The sequence below is a fragment of the Culex quinquefasciatus genome, chromosome 2 (assembly GCF_015732765.1).
Source record: "Culex quinquefasciatus strain JHB chromosome 2, VPISU_Cqui_1.0_pri_paternal, whole genome shotgun sequence".
Classification (NCBI taxonomy): domain Eukaryota; kingdom Metazoa; phylum Arthropoda; class Insecta; order Diptera; family Culicidae; genus Culex; species Culex quinquefasciatus.
Window position 1 is genome coordinate 215,453,428 of NC_051862.1, and position 21,568 is coordinate 215,474,995.

The following is a 21,568-nucleotide window of genomic DNA, read 5'->3' on the forward strand; positions in this document are numbered from 1 at the left end:
TTGAAACACAATTAAAAAAATCTCCAAATTTATAGGCAAATTCAGTTGAACAAATTTCATGTAAAATGTGAAAACTTGTGATTCGTGCTTCGAATTCAGTATAAAATGCAATATAAATCGATAATTTTATAAACAAAACTATTTTTTACAAATTTCAGGCAAAATTCCGACTTTTTAACAATTTTACCTAAAATTTATATGTATTTTGTAAAAAAGCTTATAAACATAGTTAACTTAATATAAACATTGATTTTTTTTCTTACAAACTATATCAGCTACTTTAGTGATGGTACATTTAACGTACAAATAAAGTTTGAACATCTTAAATATGATTTTAACAAGAAAAACTATGACTATCAAAGTCACCCCGGAATTAAAACCAAGAATTTTTAACGTAACTATTTTTCTAAACACTATTGAAAAACCTTTTTTTTCAAAATAGTGCATGGACTCTGTGTGGCCTACCCCAGTACATGTTTAAAAAATAATAATCTTGAGAAAAACCTTACCTGTTGGAAAATATTCTAAAAACAAATTAAAATCCTATCAAAGTCACCCGGTTTACGGTATTTCAAAAAAAAAAAAAATACTCAAACTTCAATTTTTACAATATGGGTATCAAACGATCGGGATTTTTTCATACATTTCGAATGTAATAACAACATTTTTAGAAAATACTCAAAATTTTCACAAAACTACGTATTTTCGAAAAAATACTCAAAATTTCGATGTTTGCAATAATGGGTATCAAACGATCGGGATTTTTTCATACGTTTCGAATGTAATAACAACATTTTTAGAAAATACTCAAAATTTTCACAAAACTACGTATTTTCGAAAAAATACTCAAAATTTCGATGTTTGCAATAATGGGTATCAAACGATCGGGATTTTTTCATACATTTCGAATGTAATAACAACATTTTTAGAAAATACTAAAAAAATTCACAAAACTTTCCGTTGACGATACAACGAAACAATTAATGAAAAATCTCAACCATGTTATTTTCATATTGTAAAAAACTGAAATTTGGGGTATTTTTTTTAAAAAACGTAGTTTTGTGAAAATTTGGATATTTTCACAAATTTGTGTTAAAACTTTTGAAATGTATAAAAAAATCCCGAACATTTGATACCTCTTGTGAAAACCGGAAATTTTGAGTATTTTTTTTCAAAAATATGTAGTTTTGTGAAAACTTTGAGTATTTTAATTTTTTTACTTTCGAAATGAATGAAAAAATTCCGATTGTTTGATACCCATATTGCAAATATTGAAATTTCGAGTATTTTTTTTGAAAATACGTAGTTTTGTGAAAATTTTGAGTATTTTCTAAAAATGTTGTTATTACATTCGAAATGTATGAAAAAATCCCGATCGTTTGATACCCATATTGTAAATATTGAAATTTTTAGTATTTTTTTTGAAAATACGTAGTTTTGTGAAAATTATGAGTATTTAAAAAAAATGCTGTTATTAAATTCGAATTGTATGAAAAAATCAAGATCGTTTGATACCCACAATGTAAAAACGGAAATTTTGAGTACCTTTTTTCAAAAATTCGTAGTTTTGTGAAAATTTTGAGTATTTTCTAAAAATGTTGTAAATACATTCGAAATGTATGAAAAAATCCCGATCGTTTGATACCCATATTGTAAAAATTAAAATTTTGAGTATTTTTTCGAAAATACGTAGTTTTATGATAATTTTCAGTATTTTCTAAAAATGTTGCTATTACATTCGAAATGTATGAAAAAATCTCGATCGTTTGATACCCATATTGTAAAAATTGAAATTTTGAGTATTTTTTTCGAAAATACGTAGTTTTGTGAAAGTTTTGAGTATTTTCTAAAAATGTTATTGTTACATCCAAAATGTATGAAAAAAAACCTGATTATTTGATACCCATATTGCAATATCAATATATTTTTTGTTTCTTTAGAGAAAAAATATGCATTTTCAAAATACAGGAAAAATACGTATTTTTGTAAAATTTTTCATGAAATTATAATTTTAATGGATAGCTGATATCATCCCGATTCCAAAACACTATAATTTTTGATGTTTGCATGAATATTCATAGAATTATAGCCAATGTCTCCCATATAGCCAAAATCCCATAAGCTCTGTGCTTCAGTTAAGCACTGGGCCGTGCTTAACCGAGGCAGCTGAACGGTGCAAAACCGGGGCAGTGCAAAACCGAGGCGTGCAAAACCGAGGCATGACTGTATATTATATTAATTTTATTTTTTGGGAGGCTTCAGGATTGACGTTCAGAGATTTTCGGGATTTTAGATCCCAAATTGATGAGGTTGATTTTTAAATTAAAAGTTACACTCTTAAATAAAATACTTATTTATTAATACACGTTCTTCACTAAGAGCGAAATTTGCAAAAAAAAACCTATTTTATTTTTATGGGACCAAAAAAAGAACTTTTGGAGCTTATTAAATGCATGAAAAAAAAAATCACGGAGGTATGAAGTTCTGCAAAATCATTATTGCTGTTTTAAAGATCTTTTTTAACGGAGCACATCAACCAGAGCTTTTGCACCAAGATTTTTTGTTACAGACATTTTAGAATCTGGAAAACTACGGGAACTTTCGATGTCATTTTTTATTCATCCCCCAAAGTACTGTCTTTAACGAGGATTAAACTCAAAAAATGGTACAAGAAAAGAATAGATATTTTTTAATTCATTTAATTTGAATTTGAATTAGTATTGAAAACGGAGATTTTTTAAACAATGGAAAACATCACAAATATAATACTGAAGTTTGACTGAATCAAGAATAATTTTTTACGAAAGAACATTTTGAATACAGATTATTGGTCACTTTTAGTTATGATCTGGAAACAAGGGCGTCTATGTGAAGTGTCTCTACAATCGCTTCTAATTTCCGTTGCTACAAAGGGAGAAGGATTCACAATTATTATATAGTTTGAGTACACGAAATAATAAAACATTTTCGGATCCATTTGTCGACTTCTCTATTTATCATTCTTTATTGTTTCTCAATAAATTAAACATAAATCACTATTAAATAAATAAATTAACTAATCCAACCTATAATACACAGACAATCGGATCGCATCGGATCATCACACTCCCACCTCACTCAGTCCTTGCAGTTCTTCTCAAACGTACAGTACTCCGTCTTGGCACAGTACACCAGCTTGTTCGGGCAGGCCATCCGCGTCTTGATGAACTTCTTCGGATTCGCCTTGTAGCACACGTAGTAGTTGTACTTGACCGCCGGGTCGGGGATCTTGCCGTTCTGTTTGCACTTGGGCGCTTTCGGCACCGGGGTCGTCGTTGGCGCCACCGTGGTTGTCGTCGTACCAACGCTCTTCGTTGCGGCCGTTTTGCCCTTGATCCGCTTGGTCGCCGTTGGTCGCTTCTTGTGCGTGCTGGCGTGCTTGCGTTTGGGCTTGGTTCGCTTCTTCGAAGCGGTGGTCGTGGTTGAGGTTGAGGTTAGCCCTGGGGTTGTGATGGTTGGGGAGATGGCGGTCGGGTTGATCGCGGCGAGCTCGGTGAGGAGCTCGACGTCTTCGTCGTCTGCGGCGAGGGTTTCGGTGGCCTTGGTTCGGCTGAGGATCTTGATGGCTTGGTGTTTGATGAGGTCAACGTACTTGTGGGCGGCCATGAGTTCGCTTTGGAGTTTGCTGGTGTCGGAGTTGATCTTCTGTTTGAGCTTGTGCTGCTGGGCTAGTCGGGAGAGGGCGGTTGAGGGGGGTGTTGGGCTGTTGGGTCTGGCCTGGCAACTCTTGAAGGTGGCCATGTCGCAGACGCGGCTTTCGGCGTTGAAGGCGGTGAATGAGGGGCAGGTGAAGGACTGGAAGGCTCCGTTGTGGGGGTTACACACGTAGTACTTGGTGCAGTCGGTCTTGTTTGGCTGGCGTGAGCCGAGACTGCACGTGAGCACGGAGATGCGGACATCGTCCGGGTTGGCGTCCAGTAGAGGGAGGATGCTGTCCTTGTAGTCGTTGAAGTTGAGAGTGGCTCCGCCAACGGAGATTAGCTTTTTGGTTTCCATCATGTCCTCGACGTCGTCTTCGTCGCCGTTGGCTTCGTTGGAGTTTTGGAGGTTGATCGTGGCGGTCGCTTGCTTCTCGGGAAGTTCGACCGAGATGGGCGAATCGTCCTCTTCGGCGTCTTGCTCGTCGGAGATGACGTTCTCGTTGGATTGGGACTCGACGTGTTCGTAGCCGATCGTGTTTCGTAGTCGGTTCAGGAGGGCTTGTTGAGGGGATTTTTGTTGGGCTTGTGGTGGGTTGTAGTATGGAGCTGGGGCGGGATAGCTGGGATAGCTTTGCTGCTGGCTAAAGACCGGGTAGGCCATCGTCGGTGGGTACGGATACATGGGGACGTTCGGCATGGATTGCGGCGGCGACGGCCCCGACTGGTAACGGTTACCGTAGACATCGGCCATGGTGGCCTGGTAGTTGTAGTACTGCGAATCGTTCATGACCTGATCGCGCAAATTGTCGTAGATTGTCGCTTGACCTAGAGTATAAGGGTTCGTTATAGTAATACCAATCGGTTTAGCGCTAAACTGAGAGGTGTTGTTGGAAAGCGATGGAAACAGCTGGTGGAACATGATCTTGCTCGGTTTGTTCGGGGTGAAATCTTGCGTGGCGGAGCTCACTGAAATCGGAATGAAGATCGGCTTCACGTACATCTCCTCCTGGCTCTGAGTCTTCTGGTGAGCCATCATTTGCTTCGAAATCTCAATTATGCTTCTGATCACATCTTCCGACATAAACGGAGACTTGTGGGTCTGCGTCTCTTCCGGGATTCGCTGCGGCGCCACGTTAAACAAGACCGACCCCTCCGGACGGCTCGTAAACACCGGTTGATCCGAAAACGGAGACTTGTCCCCTACTCCACCGGTCGGGTCTTCCTTGAGCTTAAGTCGCGAAGCTATCCGATTCAGCTTCTTCTGCTGAGTCAGTATTGCCGTCAGGTGTTCCGGGTGAATCTTCCCGTCCGCTGGCAGCGGAAGTTTCGTCTTGGTCTTGGTCCTTGTCTTCGTCGTCACGGTTGTCGTCGGTGTCGGCGTACTTCCCGTCGCCTTCAGCGTGTAGTCCGCCAAAAACGAGTTCAGCTCGTTCTTCGACAGCTCGGTTGTCTTTTCGCTGAAAACCCCCATCGCCGTCGTCGAGTGCTTCTCCATAGTCTCGTAAGCCGGTGTCGCCGGTCCCTCGTCAACGTCCAGCAGCACCAGTCCGTCCCCACTGGATTCCTCGTCACCGTCCGGGTCGTCAAAGTTGTAGGTGAAACCCCCACTAGTGTTGTCCTCGTACTGGTCCCGGTCTCGGATTCCGGTCGGCGGAACCGTATGGTAGTACGTCGTTCGATTGTTTCCATCGCGATCCAATACTATATAGTAACCACCTTCGTTGTTCCCGCTGACGGTGGGAATGTTTGCATCGGTAACCGTTTCCGGCCGTCGTCGCGGTGGCGAAGGCGGGGGAGCAGCTGCCGTCGGACCCGTATAAATGGCCGCCGGCAGATTGTTGATGCCGTAAACGTTCTCGCCGCTTTCGTCCGTGCCCGTCTCCGCTGACAGATTGCACTCCCAGTCGTCACCTGTGCGCAAAAGAGAATCATAGAAGGCGCTGGCTCGTGAAAAGGTGAAAGTATATTGTTTGGAAGACAGACTTTTCACTCCGTCCTCGGAAATTAGCACCGTTTTGTTAGTGGAGCGAGCACAAGCGCATGTTATCGATTTGTGGGATGGGGAAGTGTTTTTAGTGGGGTAGAACCGGATTAAATACTGTCTAGATTACTGCATTAACGAAGTCTTAATACCTACATAATTTCGTCGCCAGTCAGCGAGTTTTGGAATTTCCAATCCACACACATAAATTCAAAAAAAATATCACTTTTCAGCATTTACTGAATCGACCCATTTCTGTATTTTCTTTTAATAACTAACAGTTCAATTCCTTAGACCTGTACAATTGAGAAATTCTCCACAAAAATCGTTAGTCTTAGATTTTCCCGGGGGTTTGCGTATTAGCAAAGCCATTTTGCATCATTAGTTTTCCCGTACAAGTCTCCATACAAATCCAGAGGCTTTCCATACAAAAATGGTATGTACACGGATAGAAATCCTGTAAGTCAATCCGGTAACTCTTTGTTGTCGAATTTGTAAACATTGAAATGTTTCCAAAAACGTCAACAATTTTTCGAAATTTGAGCAAAAATGTTGTCGATTTTGAAAATAAATAAATTAAATTGAATTTTTTTTTTGCGTTATTGGAATTATTTCAAATTTTACAAATTCGACAACATAAATTAATCGGTTTTGCTTACAGGATTTCTATCCGTGTAATATTCGAACATATGTATTTTGGGAAGGAAATATCTGATCGATTTGGTGTCTTCAGCAAAGTAGTTGTTTAGAATAAATAGTTACACTCCAAAAAGAATTTTTTTTAATCGACATTTATCATATTTGAATTCCCAAAATCCGTATTTTCAGATTTTCGAAATTTTATGACCAAAAAAGGCATCATTTGTGTTAAGTATAAGTATAAGAAAACAATTTGAAGAAATAATGATTAAAAAAAGAAATTTAAGCAAAAAAAATCGTTTTGGAAAATTGTTTGTAGTTAAACATAATTAGCTGAAAAGCATTTTTTAGCCGCTTAATATGAGGCACAGAGTAACCCAGAGGGAGCACTGGCATTCAATTTATGGTTGCGTTACGCGGTACATCGTGGTACATCCCCCCTTTAGCAACACTTTTGATTGTCGTGAGCCTCAGAGTGAACTGACGTTTAAGTGTTACTTTTTTATCGAAGCAACCAGGTGCAATCTTTGGTTGTCAAAATTTTCCAAAAGCTCTAAATCAACAAAAGAAATTTACTGATGGCTATCGTGGATATTGTCCCCACATCCGGTACGTCCGAAGTTTGCTGGAAAAGTTGGAAAAAGGACTTGGAACCACCGCCTTTCAACGGGTGGGCCAATGCCCGCCAAAGAATTATCTGTTTCGGATGCTTCATGTTGGCAACGCTGGGCTTTCTGTACCAGCTGTGGCTCGAACTGACCAGGTTCTCACTGGAGATGTGGCATCGCGTAATTAGTTGCAAGTTGCAATTCCAACAGAATTCCAGTGATATTTTCAGAAAACAAAACTTTCTTCAAAGTGAAAATTTGTGCAAAATTGTTTGGGACAGTTTCCGTGGCCTTAACATTTGTGACCGAATGATTAGTCAGAACAATTTCTCTGGCCAGTTTTTGAGGGAACGACGAAACATACCACTAGGAAAATATGTTTAGCATATGGAATCTTATTGATTATATGTTTAATGTTCATTTATAATCTTTATCCTAGTCTGATTTGATAAACAGACTTTTCGACGTTTTAAGACCCTCTCATTCCTTGACAATAGCTCACACATTTATTTGTATGGACCGTGGACAATCGCAAACTAGTCATAAAACCATATTTGGACTTACTTCGTAAGATAGCGCTTATGGATCATCTGGACGTTAGGCAAACTGCCATGGTTAGGCAAAAGATCTTGCCTAATCCACGGGCAGCAATTTTGACTCTGCAGCATATTCATTATCCATTTGAGAGCGAAACAAAAACCCGGAAGGAAGCAAACCACAACGGATGCTTTTGTCCCACCGCCAAATCTAAGTATTTGTTGGTCCTGGTGGACATTGCAGGCTTAGACTGGATTTTGCTGCTCCTCAAGGTCTTTTTCCACCAAGGTCTTTTAGATTACAAAAAAAAAATCAGAACTTGAACTGAGAGAAATACAAAATCGAAACCTTGATGGCTGGCACTTGTCAAAACAAACAAATCTTAAATATCCTAAGTTTACTATGATGAATAATTTTCTTCATCCAACCCGTAACGCTCAAAACATAACGTCGAGAGCCGCTAACTTCCCAAAGGGTATACTCGTAACGGAGCCACAAAATTTGCTGACAACTCTTCGAACTGTTCTCTCTGGATTACTCTGTGTATGAGGGCAGTTATTAAGGCTGCTACAAATTTTATTTCAAGTTTTTGTCACCCCCCCCCCCTTTTCAAAGTTGGCTCGAAAAAAATTGCAATGGAAATTGTATTTAGCTGAAATTGATTTAAAATGCATTCCTCTGTGTTTGAAATCATTTTTAGAATGTTTGGGTTGATGTAAACATCTTTAGAATTTTTGAAAATTTTCGATGTTTAGTATCGTAAAAAGTTTTTTTTCGCTATTTTTTGAAAACTAATGATTGCAAAACAACTGAACCAGTGTAAAATGCATTTTAAAACACTTTTTGCATTCAAATGTTGAGACTATGGCTTGTTATTTAAATTTTTATATTTTTTCGGCCAATTTAGTGGCAAATTACTCCATGTCGAAAATTTTCTGATTTGTTTTAAGGGACCAAAAGGTATTTCCAGAAGTGCTGCAAAAAATGTTATTTTTAATAAAATACAGAAAGCTGTTTCAAATAAATTACCAGATTTACTAGATGTTTTTTGGTGTTTATTACAATTTGCTATTGAAAAGCATTTTACAAAAAAGATTTTGACGATTTTTTTATAGTACAGTTCAGACCCGATTATCCGAAGTTTCAATTATCCAAAGTTTGATTTGATTATCCGATCGATATTTTCTATTTTTTTTTAAATTTCTTACAACAACATTTCTAACAATCAAGATGAAGTTCTACGGCCTCATTTTAGTCAAATTTGAGCGTTCAATTGCCTATTAAATTACAAAATGCATTTTTTTTAAATATTTCATCACCGCCATTTTGTCCGCCATCTGTGATTTAAAAATTCCAAATCATTTAAAAAAATAATACAGTTAAACCTCGCATATGCACCTCATATGGGGGTTTCTTATGCGAAGCACGCATATACGAGGTACAGGGCTTATGGGATTTTGGCTATATGGGAGACATGGGCTATATTTTTATAAAAAATCAACTAAACTATACAAATTTGTAGTGTTTTGGAATCGTTATGAAGTCAGCTATACAGCTACACCAAATTTACATGGTTTACGATGTTCTAGGTCATCCGAAACTTCGTCAAGTTAAGGCCTATGTGTTCAACGCCGTACAAGTATGAGGTAGGTGATTTGACTGTGGTTTTTGACCACAGGTCATATCCGGATAACCTCAGGGAGGTTCAGGGACTAGTCTACCGATATGTGGTGATGTTCTGGGTCTTCTGTAGAGTCCCGGGAGCTACGTCCGATGGGTCTACTGACGTAACACGGCAGTGGTCGGTGGTTTTTGACCTCAGATCATATCCGGATAGCCTCAGGGAGGTTCAGGGACTAGTTTACCGATATGTGGTGATGTTCTGGGTCTCCTGTAGAGTCCCGGGAGTTACGGCCGATGGGTCTACCACCGTAACAAGATACAGGTCAGAAGTTTTTGACCTTAGATCATATTCGGATAGCCTCAGGGTGGTTCAGGGACTAGTCTACCGATTTCTGGTAATGTGCTGGGTCTTCTGTAAAGTCCCGGGAGCTACGGTCAATGGGTCTACCGCCGTAACAAGGCAGAGGTCGGTGGATTTTGACCTCAGATCATATCCGGATAGCCTCAGGAAGGTTCAGGGACTAGTCTACCGATATGTGGAGATGTTCTGGGTCTTCTATAGAGCCCCGGTAGTTACGACCGACGGGTCTACCGCCGTAACAAAGGAGAGGTCGATGGTTTTTGACCTTAGATAATATCCAGATAGCCTCAGGGAGGTTCAGGGACTAGTCTACCGATATGTGGTGATGTTCTGGGTCTTCTGTAGAGTCCCGGGAGCTACGTCCGATGGGTCTACTGACGTAACACGGCAGTGGTCGGTGGTTTTTGACCTTAGATAATATCCAGATAGCCTCAGGGAGGTTCAGGGACTAGTCTACCGATATGTGGTGATGTTCTGGGTCTTCTATAGAGTCCCGGGAGCTACGTCCGATGGGTCTACTGACGTAACACGGCAGTGGTCGGTGGTTTTTGACCTCAGATCATATCCGGATAGCCTCAGGGAGGTTCAGGGACTAGTTTACCGATATGTGGTGATGTTCTGGGTCTTCTGTAGAGTCCCAGGAGTAACGGCCGATGGCTCTACCACCGCAACAAGATAGAGGTCGGAGGTTTTCGACCTCAGTTCATATCCGGATAGCCTCAGGGAGGTTAAGGGACTAGTCTACCGATTTCTGGTAATGTGCTGGGTCTTCTGTAAAGTCCCGGGAGCTACGGTCAATGGGTCTACCGCCGTAACAAGGCAGAGGTCGGTGGATTTTGACCTCAGATCATATCCGGATAGCCTCAGGAAGGTTCAGGGACTAGTCTACCGATGTGTGGTGATGTTCTGGGTCTTCTGTAGAGTCCCGGGATTACGGTCAATGGGTCTACCACCGAAATAAGGCAGAGGTCACTGGATTTTGATCTTAGATCATATCCGGATAGCCTCAGGACGGTTCAGGGACTAGTCTACCGATGTGTTATGATCTTTTGGGTCTTCTGTAGAGTCCCGGAAGTAACGGCCCTAAGGCTATTCGGATATGATCTGAGATCAAAAACCACAGACCTGTATCTTGTTACGGCGGTAGACCCATCGGCCGTAACTCCCAAGATCTTACAAAAGACCTATCACATCGGTAGACTAGCCCCAGAACCTCCCTGAGGCTATCCGGATATGGTCTGAGGTCAAAAACCTCCGACCTATATCTTGTTACGGTGGTAGACCCAACGGCCGTAGCTCTCGAAATCTTACAAAACACCCAGAACATCACCACATATCGGTAGACTAGTTACGGCTGTAGACCCATTGACCGTTACTCCCGGGACTCTACAGAAGACCCAGAATATTACCACACGTCGGTAGACTAGTCCCTGAACCACCCTGAGGCTATCTGAATATGATCTGAGGTCGAAAACCTCCGACCTCTATCTTGTTACGGTGGTAGACCCATCGGCCGTAACTCCCGGGACTCTACAGGAGACCCCGAACACCACCACATACCGTAGACTAGTCCCTGAACCTCCCTGAGGCTATCCGAATATGATCTGAGGTCAAAAACCACAGACCTCTGCCGTGTTACGTCGGTAGACCCATCGGACGTAGCTCCCGGGAATCTACAGAAGACCCAGAACATCACCACATATCGGTAGACTAGTCCCTGAACATCCCTGAGGCTATCTGGATATTATCTAAGGTCAAAAACCATCGACCTCTGCTTTGTTACGGCGGTAGACCCGTCGGTCGTAACTCCCGGGACTCTATAGAAGACCCAGAACATCAACACATATCGGTAGACTAGTCCCTGAACCTCCCTGAGGCTATCCGAATATGATCTGAGGTCAAAAACCACAGATCTCTGCCGTGTTACGGCGGTAGACCCATCGGACGTAGCTCCCGGGACTCTACAGAAGACCCAGAACATCACCACATATCGGTAGACTAGTCCCTGAACCTCCCTGAGTCTATCTGGATATAATCTAAGGCCAAAAACCATCGACCTCTGCCTTGTTACGGCGGTAGACCCTTCAGGCGTAGCTCTCGGGACTCCACAGAAGACCCAGAACATTTCCACATATCGGTAGACTAGTCCCTGAACCTCCCTGAGGCTATCTGGATATGAACTGAGGTCAACAAACACCGACCTCTGCCGTGTTACGGCGGTAGACCCACCGGTCGTACCTCCCGGGACTTTACAGAAGACCCAGAACATCTCCAAATACCGGTAGACTAGTCCCTGAACCTCCCTGAGGCTATCCGGATATAATCTGAGGTCTAAAACTACCGACCTCTGCCGTGTTACGGCGGTAGACCCATCGGACGTACCTCTCGGGACTCTACAGAAGACCCAGAACATCACCACATATCGGTAGACTAGTCCCTGAACCTCCATGAGGCTATCCGGATATAATCTGAGGTCTAAAACTACCGACCTCTACCGTGTTACGGCGGTAGACCCATCGGACGTACCTCCCGGGACTCTACAGAAGACCCAGAACATCACCACATATCGGTAGACTAGTCCCTGAACCTCCTTGAGGCTATCCGGATATGATCTGTGGTCAAAAACTACAGTCAAATCGCCTAACTCATACTTGTACGGCGTTGAACACATAGGCCTTAACTTGACGAAGTTTCGGATGATCTAGAACATCGTAAACCATGTAAATTTGGTGTAGCTGTATAGCTGACTTCATATCGATTCCAAAACACTATAAATTTGTATAGTTTAGTTGATTTTTTTATAAAAATATAGCCCATGTCTCCCATATAGCCAAAATCCCATAAGCCCTGTACCTCGCATATGCAACTCTTGCGACAAAACCGAATCAGGTGGAATGACTCGTATATGCAAAGTTGCATATGCGAGGCGCTCTTATACGAGGTTTAACTGTACATCAAAGATTCTTGAACGACGAAATAGCCTACTTTTCTGAACCAAAAATAACATAATCAAATAGCAACACTTTTCAGAATAAATGCTGAAAAGTTCTACTTTTCAGCACTGAAATGGATGCTGAAAAGTTGAACTTTTCAGCACTGGTTTCGAAAAGTAACACTTGTCAACATTTTTTTGATTGAAACGATTTATTGACAAAATACATGAAAATTTGACATAAAATTTCACTCAGTGTGTTTTTTGGAATTGCAAAAAATGTTGTATGGAACTCGTTGCAAAACTTGATTTTTTCAGCACTCTTCGTATTTATCCAACTCGGTGAACCTCGTTGGATAAATGTACGATGCGTGCTAAAAAAATACTCTTTTTGCAACTTGTTGCATAAACTACTATTTTGCAATTCCGTTCCGAAACTACTTACTTTTCCTGTCATACTTGAACGATGAAAAGCCTACTTTTCTGAACCAAAAATAACAGAATCGAATAGCAACACTTTTCAGAATAAATGCTGAAAAGTTCTACTTTTCAGCACTTGTTTCTAAAAGTAATACTTTTCAATTTTTTTTGTTGATTTAAACCTTTAATTGACATAGTACATGCCCATTTGACTTATAATTTCCTCAAATGGTGTTTTTCGGAATTGCAAAAAATGTTGTATGGAACTCGTTGCAAAACTTGATTTTTTTAGCTCTCGTCGTATTTATCCAACTCGGTGAACCTTGTTGGATAAATGTACGACAAGTGCTGGAAAAATCTTTTTACTATTACTTGAATACGCCTTAAAAAAAACTCTACCTTATTTAAATTGTCTGTGGATTTCTAAAGTAATAAAATATCTTGATGAAACTTCAAGTTTACATGTTATTCCCTTAAATGCCATCAAGTTTTTAGTTGTTAATGATATCACTCAGTCTGCACTTATCATATTCACATTTTTTCGCAATTTTTCCACCACCAAAATTTTCCTTCCCCACATACTCCACCGAAACCTTGCAATTTCTACAGTTCACACACAATCACCTAATCCCAATCCATTAGCAGTCCATAATTCAAAACGAGAGCGCACATGCGCAAAATAATGAGCTATGCAAGCATTGCTGTTGTGCACTTTACCAGGTTCAGCCAATTTTTCAGTTATTTCCCCATTACTGGCTAATGCACACGGCTCACTACTCAGTACTTTTTCAGTCCAATGAAACAAAATGTTGAAAAAAAAAACGCATTATCATTATCACACACTCTCTTCCGATTTTTCTTCTCTCTGTGCGGGGAGGAGGTCTCCATGCAATCAAAATCGACCTCCGCTCGTGATCACATACGACGACCAAGACTTAATTATCACTCACACCCGCTACTTTTTTACTTTTTTTTCGTCTTGAATTGTTCGAGTTGCATAAAAAAAAGTGGAAAATTTAATGTACAGGTTGCACTTTTGATTTCACCGTCACCAAGTTTTTTTTTGTTGAAAAGAAAAGTTCCAGAAGTCGAAGATCTACAGAAGCGTTAGTGCCAAGCGTTAGCGTTAGATAGGACGATCCCAACGGCCACCTCCCAAACACACGCACACTCAACTCACCAGGCAAAACACAGGTCTTGAGCTGTGGTTCATAGATTAAGCCTTTGGCGCACTGCGTCGGCACCCAGACGTGGGTCCTGGACGGGAGCAGCACACAGCGAAAGTACTGATCGCAACGGGTCGCGTGCGGTCGCGTCTGCTCCGGGCAGGACTCCCCGGAGGTCGCTTGGGCCGTCGTGGCCACGACCCCGAGGACAACCCCCAACGCCGTCAACAACCGCAGCCTGATCATCTCCAGCAAGTGTTCGTTGATCCTCTCTCTTCAAAGTTCTTCACTACTCCAAAATTCTTCAGCTTTCCAAGATCCTCCTCCCGATCACTGATCCTTCATCGTCCAGCAAACTGCAATCGCAATCCGTTAGCCGAAATTGAAATCGCGAGAGACGAGCCAAAAACCTCCAAGATCGTTCCGTTGCGCGTCGCGTTTGAAATGGAAATGAGCGGCCGGAGCATTCCGAAACGGGGCTCAACCCCGCAACACTTCATCGGCGATCCATCAAACCAGCCAGCGCGATGTAGCGCCGTCGATCGAGTAAGATCAAGTAGGCTGGGTGTGGAAGAGTTGCAACGGTGGTGGCAGTAGCAGCACTGGCTACTAGATGAGCTTGGAAAGAAATTGTTTGCCCTTTGATTTAGCATGGCTGTGGTGATCTGCGAGAGCGAAAAATGCCGTCGCCGCGGTGTGTGACGTTCACGAAGGATCGCGTCACGATCGTGGTTGAAGTTGTTGGGATGTTGTTAGAGGAATTTGAAATGTTAAAAAAAATGTTGGACATTTTGGAATAATATAAACCAAGCTTTTTCAAATATTTTGTTGAAAATAAGTACAATTGAATTTTGTTAATATTTATCTATAGAGATGAACAAAAATAAAACTGGATTAGGGGAAATTCTCGTATCTTTGGCAGGTTAAGCACTCGCTCCTAACTCCATCCAATTTGCTGATTTTCACTATTTAAACAACTAATTTTGCAAAACTTTTGATAGAAACTTGCTTGCTCACTTCTTATTGAGCTATTTATCACTCGATTTCTGTTGAAATCGCTTTTAATGAACTTTAATTGAATGTCAAAGTTCTGACCTGCCAACATTAGAGGCACGCTGGAATTAGATGCTGTTCCCCTATTTTCTAATATAATCAACAATTAAATTCATTAGAGAATTTCAATTAAAAAATAGTGAAATTTTCAGTAAACCGATTTGTTTAGTCGAAAAAAAATAGATGAATGCACTGAGTTCGGTTACAAAATAATCAAAGTTTGCGAATTTTTGTTTAGTCCATTAGGCCGGTACACATTTTATTTAAAAATTTTCCTTCCCCTTCCTTTAAAAATGGCTCGAAAAATCGGGAGACAAATTTTTTTTTTCAAAAAATTTCAAAATTTCAATGGAAATGCAAGTGCAATCAGCTGAAATTTAAAATGCATTCCCCTGCGTTTAGAATCATTTTTAGCATGTTTGGGTTGATTTATAAATCTTAAGAATTCTTTAAAATATTAGATCTTAGTATTACAAAAAGTTTTTTTTCGTTGAAATGTTTGTTTTCATCAAATCTTACATTTTTTGAAAACTAATGATTGCAAAACAACTGAATTCGTGTAAAATGCATTTTAAAACAATGCAAATGCTGAACCTATGGCTTGTTATTTATTTTTTTGCCTTTCCTCGATCCTGGCCAGAGCCGAGGTACAAAAACTTTGAAAAATATTTGTATCAGCCTTATTTCAAATTTTGCTTTAATGTCTTGTCCCTCAGCCATGATATAATTTCAGCCTAAAATTTGATTTTTTTAAACTTAAAATATTAAAAAATGTACTATGCATGAAGACAATTATGCTACACCAAGAAAATTAAATAATTCATGAATTCATGAAACAAGTAATTTCCTAAAGTTAAACAAGTGCGTCCATCCCAGGATACATTTCTAGATTTTTATTTATTTATTTATTTTTTAATTTTTTTTAGATTTTGAATTAAATTTTAATGTTTTTTTAAAATAAAGATTTCTAGTTTCTAATTTAAATCAGGGTGGCCACTATGGAAAAAGGGATAACTGGAAGAAACTCTGGAATTCGACAACGACAGAAAATATTATTGGTTGAGTAAAAAAGCAAAGGTATCTTGTTTAATCAATTTGAATATATATTTTGAAAATAGGTTTTATTAGCATTTTAAAAACATTTTTGGGTATCGGATAACATACTCAATATACCTAACTTTTTAGAGTACTTCGTAATGTTTGAAATATTTGCAATCTATAGCGAACAAGTTTTAATTATTTTTAAAAATGTGATATTAAATTAATCTAAAGTTTTCCTTATTAAATGATCATGAGAATAGTTAGAATCAAATTTCGCTAATTTACGCACTTACTCTGGGACCTTACACTGCGACTGGGACCATCGAGGTTTGAATTACCTTAAACAAACAACACACACATTAAAAAATGTCTATTTAGGGATTTTGAGGTATGGAACATCGAAAAACCGATAGTGGAGCATTTCTTAGGATTTCTCAGAAAAAAATAATTACACTCTAAAATAAATCATATTTTTTTCATTCGACTTTTCACACAATATAATGAATTGAAAAACGTGGAAAAAACTTTTTTGACATAATTTTAAGATTAGAGATCAATTTTTTTGTTTGTTGAAAAAGTGACATTTTTTTACATGTAGAAGCAAAAAATACTATCCACAAAATATCATTAAAAATTAATGTGACGTTAACTAAGAAAATACGCGTCTAATTTTCAATGTCAAAACATGAAACTATCAAAAAATTGTCTTCCGTTATTCCGAAAAAAATATTTAAAACATTCTTATATCAACATTGGAAAAGACCATATTTGAGCCAGCACATGTAACGCTTAATAATAAGAAAGTTATTTTTGAGTCGGTCCAATCTTCAGACAATTTTATAGCAAATTTTCTGAACATTTAACAAAAAATATGTTGAGGAATAGACAATCATAGACACTAAAAAAAAAAACAAAATACCGGAATTTTCAGGACAAAAATTTGAAAGGCTATATTTTGAAACGGTCCATTTAATCAATAAAGTTGCTGAGTACTTTTTGATTGAAAATTTGATTTTAAATATAAAATTTGATAATAAAAAACTTTAAGTACGAGATTTATTTTTTTTTACTAAGATCACTATTTAAAACAAATCATAACTCGTCTGCAAAGTTTTGGTCCATACTTCTATGGCAAAAAAGATGCGGTGTCCCATAAAAATAAAGTAAAATACGGATTTGGAGAAATTGTTTTTTTTTTTGTAAAAAAAATGCAATTGAAAAACCGCCAAATAATTTTTTTTGCGTGCGTATTTTTTTCTGAATAGTCCTACAATTTAGCCGAAGACACCACATCAATAAAAAAAATCCTTGAAAAGTTACAGATTTTAGAATATTTACGTATCAATTTTGGATGAACAGCTGCCAAAATTGTATGGAGATTTGTATGGGTGAACCAATGACACAAAATGGTTTTTTTGGTGATAGGGAAGGTCCCCACAAAGTTTAAGCCAAATAAAAAAAATACAAAAAAATAAAGATGATCGAAATCGGCCGATTTCGTAGAGAATTGCTCATATTTTCAAAATCTCATTCTATAAAACTTTGAATCTATTTTATAATTATAACAATATTAAGCATCTCTCTTCCCATTCCAACACTTGTTCAATCTGCTCCAATCACTGACCAACACAGCCCGACATCACTCCGGATCAACCGTGGAAATTGAAATTATAGACCCTCGACGCCTCGACTTTTTCCGTTGAGATACACCTTACCAAGCCAACCAGCAGAGTGACGGATTGTGACGACGTCTTCATCGTCTCCGCGACGCACCGGCCAAAGGGTTTGTTTTACTTTTTTTTTACAGACCATCACGTACCACCAAGAAGCTTGAGAGGGGGTATGGTCTTAATGTGCATGAAATTTGCATTCCTGAGCTCATCAACATTGTGCGTTTGTGACGAAAGTGATGCCCATTTGGACTGATCGATCCCTAATTACATAGGGGAACGGAACGAAATGTTGGCCGATGTTGGCTGGCAAAAGGTCGTAACTAGACGAAATGACCGGGCGCGGAGATGCCACCTAGCGCCGTGCCGGAAGCACTTAATTGGAGACAACTTCCCCCCTTTCTCGGAAACACGTTTGGGCACGAGGGGTCGGGGTTGAAATTTGCATCATACCCTATTATAAGCGACCGGAATTGAGTGACGATTGTGTAATAATACTGCGGTGGAAGTAACTGGCTGGGTTAAAATGACCGCTGACCACCGAAGACTTATTAAGCCCAGTGTATTAAGTAAGCACAAGACAAAGTAATTTACTATAGCCAGGCGCGCAGCGAAAGTTTCCTCGCTTGTTGCGGCGTTCAAGTCTCCGCGGTTGTTGCGTTGCAAAGTGTAGCAGGCGACGCTTCGTGTGTTGCATTTGTGTGTGACATTTTTTTTTGTTTTTATGGGGTGCTGCGACGTAAGCAATGCATCAAGCTTGTGTTTTTATGATGATTGAAACATGCTTCTGGAGCAGATTTTGTGAATTTATCGTGAAATGTTATTCGTTTCGCCCAGATAAATATGAAAATTTTTGTTGGGAACAGGGGCGCCGACTGTGGAGGGGCAAGGTAGTTTTTGCCCCCTTAAAATTGGGCAGCGGGGGCAGCCCATATATTGTGCCCCCAATTTTGGAAAAAAATAATCTTATTTCAAATATTATAAAAAAATACAAAAAAAAAATTAAAAAAAATTACACAAATAATTGAAAATAATATTAAAAACTTAATTGGAACATTGTTTGTACACACGGATAGCATTAATGTAAGCAAATCTGTAAAATAGTTCAAAAACATTTGTAGTTTTCGAAATCAGTGAAAATTTTTGAAAAAATTCGTTTGCAACTTTCTGGATTTAGATGCATTTTTGTGTGTTGCGAATAAGATTTCTATCTGTGCATGTTGTTCCAAAAACAAAACCACTTTTTCTATAGCACCTCATCTATAATCAAACCTACGCAAACTCTTGCGAAAACAATCATCAAGTTTTCAGACGCAACATTCGGCGATTCGCCATTGTAGATCATCTTGCAAGATTTAGCAACAATAAACTGAAACACTTTTCAAGATGGTCTTTTGTTGACTGCTTTACTTGACAACAGAGCTGATAAATTCGCGAATTTTTTAAGTAATTTTAGAAAAGATTTACCGAGAAAGCGTTTTATACCGAATTTAGCCGATTTTTTTCATAAAGTAAATTTTTGAAGACTAGCGCAGCGCTTTACTGAGAAACCGATAAATTTAAACAAAATCTTAGACAATTCCACATTAAAATCTTGAACAAAACACACACGCCTTATGGAATTTATGATCGATTTAGAAGAAAAAAATTATAAGGCTATAGAAATTTTAACTGCACCCTTAAAAAGTTTGCCAAAAACTCAGGGGGTAGAAAATAATACTAAAAATAGAAAATTTTCACGAAATTAGCATTATTAAGTATTGGGAATTCATTTAACAAGGTTTTTTTTTGCAATTATGATTAAATGACCAATTTTTAAACTACAGTAGCGGATACAGATGTGCAACCCCAGGATTTTTTTTGAATTCATTTAAAAAAAACGTTACTTAATCCACCTTTAGATGGTTGGTGCCTTCCTCTCATTTATAGAGTGATTACAATCCCATAAAGTGTCCACATGGTATCTCCGCTAACGTGATCGCAGCACCTAAGAGGTCCTAATAAAAATAAGTGACGAGTAAAAATAAATAGACTTCCTACAGACTTTTTGTCAAGACTATACAGACACCGCTTTCAGGAAAATGGCATCCCTCTACAAGGCTTTTCTTGTGGCGATCAGACGGGACTATTTGAGGTTATGTAAATTCAGACCATTTTTTAAACTGCTTGCAATTTTAGATAGGTAAGTCAGATCTTGAAAATTCTTGATCCACAAGAAAGGTCTTCTCATATGCTTTCTATAAATATATAACATGTGAGGGTTTCATGAAAAAACCATAATTTACCATAATTTTAATTTAATATGAAACAGTTTTTTTAACATAACTTTTTAAATACATGATAAAACTGCATGAATTTCAATAGCAACTTAGGGGACGATAAGACGGATCGATTAAAACCATTCCGGCCAAAATCGGTTGAGCCTGTGACAAGATATTCCAGTGACATTGATTTGGTACACATGTCTACATACAGCCAAACACACAGACATTTGCTCAGCTGGTGATTCTGAGTCGATATGTACAAATGAAGGTAGGTCTTGGAGGTCTAATTAAAAAGTTCATTTTCCGAGTGATTTTATAGCCTTTTCTCAGTAAAGTGAGGAAGGCAAAAATACAAATTTATGGTCGTATCAATTTGTCATAATGCTTTTTTTATTTTATTAAATACCGTTTGTGTATCTTTTTTGGTTATTCTTAAAATTTGAAATTTAATTCTTAAATTCTTAAAAAAATAATAAAACATTGAATTTTATTGCAATTTCTAAATTTCTGAATGTTCAAATTTCTTAATTTCTACTTTTGATTTCATATAATTTCCAAGCCAGGAGTTTTTTTTAACTCTAGATTTTGGAAAATTGAATTTTTTATATCTGTTATTTTTTTCTAAACTGCAGGTTTGAAAAATTATAGGTTTTTTTAAATGTGTATTTGTATTTTTAAATTTCTGAAGTTCTAATTTTTTGATTTTTACTTTTGTTTTTATTTTTAGAATATTTGTATTGTTGAATTTTTAAATATCTGATTATTTTTTTTATTGACTGTTACTTCTGGAAAAAAAGTTAGAATATGCCAATTAGAAGGAATTTTCCTTCCAAACATATAAAAAATTCCCCAAATAATAACACGTTTTAATAAATTATTTTTTTCCAAAAAAATGGATTCCAGATGAAAAAAAATAGTATCACATCGTTCGTTTATTCGCTTCTAAAGTTTAATTCAGATCCACATTACCTCCTTGCCCTGATATACAGTGTAAACTAAAAGGATATCGTTTCAATAAAACTACAATTAAAATTACAATATTCAATTTAGTAAAATTCGTGATATACAAGAAACTTAAACATCTAACTGCCACTCTTACCAACCGATTTCGGAAAACAAAAGTGCCCCCCCAACATTTTGGACTAGTCGGCGTCTCTGCTTGCAAATGTTTTTTTATTGATTTTTGAGTTGTAAAATTTTCAGTTAAAATGAAGTTATTTTTTCATTAACGAGAGAACATAATAATCAGTGTTTATGTTTTTTGATCCTGGTCAGAAACGATATTTTTTATGAAACGGCAATTTCATAACATTACCTTAGAAGTATTCCACAAAGTTAGAATTACTTTGTAAAATATAATGACGTTAATCCTATCTACCTATCACTTAGGTGAGGTGAGATATTATTTAGAGAAGACTTTCGAGCAATTCTCTACGAAATCGGTCTTTTTTCTTCAATTTTAATTTTTGTATTTTTTAATCCGGCTGAAACTTTTTTGGTGCCTTCGGTATGCCCAAAGAAGCCATTTTGCATCATTAGTTTGTCCATATAATTTTCCATACAAATTCGGCAGCTGTCCATACAAAAATGATG

General features: G+C 38.2%; 1 protein-coding gene across 1 annotated transcript; it reads right to left on the reverse strand.

Annotated features, from left to right (window-relative positions):
* Positions 1 to 2,998: 2,998 nt before the first annotated feature.
* LOC6035987 lies at positions 2,999 to 14,371 on the reverse strand. The gene is made up of 2 exons (XM_038258369.1): positions 13,962 to 14,371; positions 2,999 to 5,591 (listed from the first exon to the last, which is right to left on the reverse strand). The coding sequence occupies exons 1-2, from the start codon at positions 14,191 to 14,193 to the stop codon at positions 3,118 to 3,120; spliced, it is 2,706 nt and encodes a 901-aa protein (XP_038114297.1). The 5' UTR covers positions 14,194 to 14,371; the 3' UTR covers positions 2,999 to 3,117.
* Between the last annotated feature and the right edge of the window lie 7,197 nt (positions 14,372 to 21,568).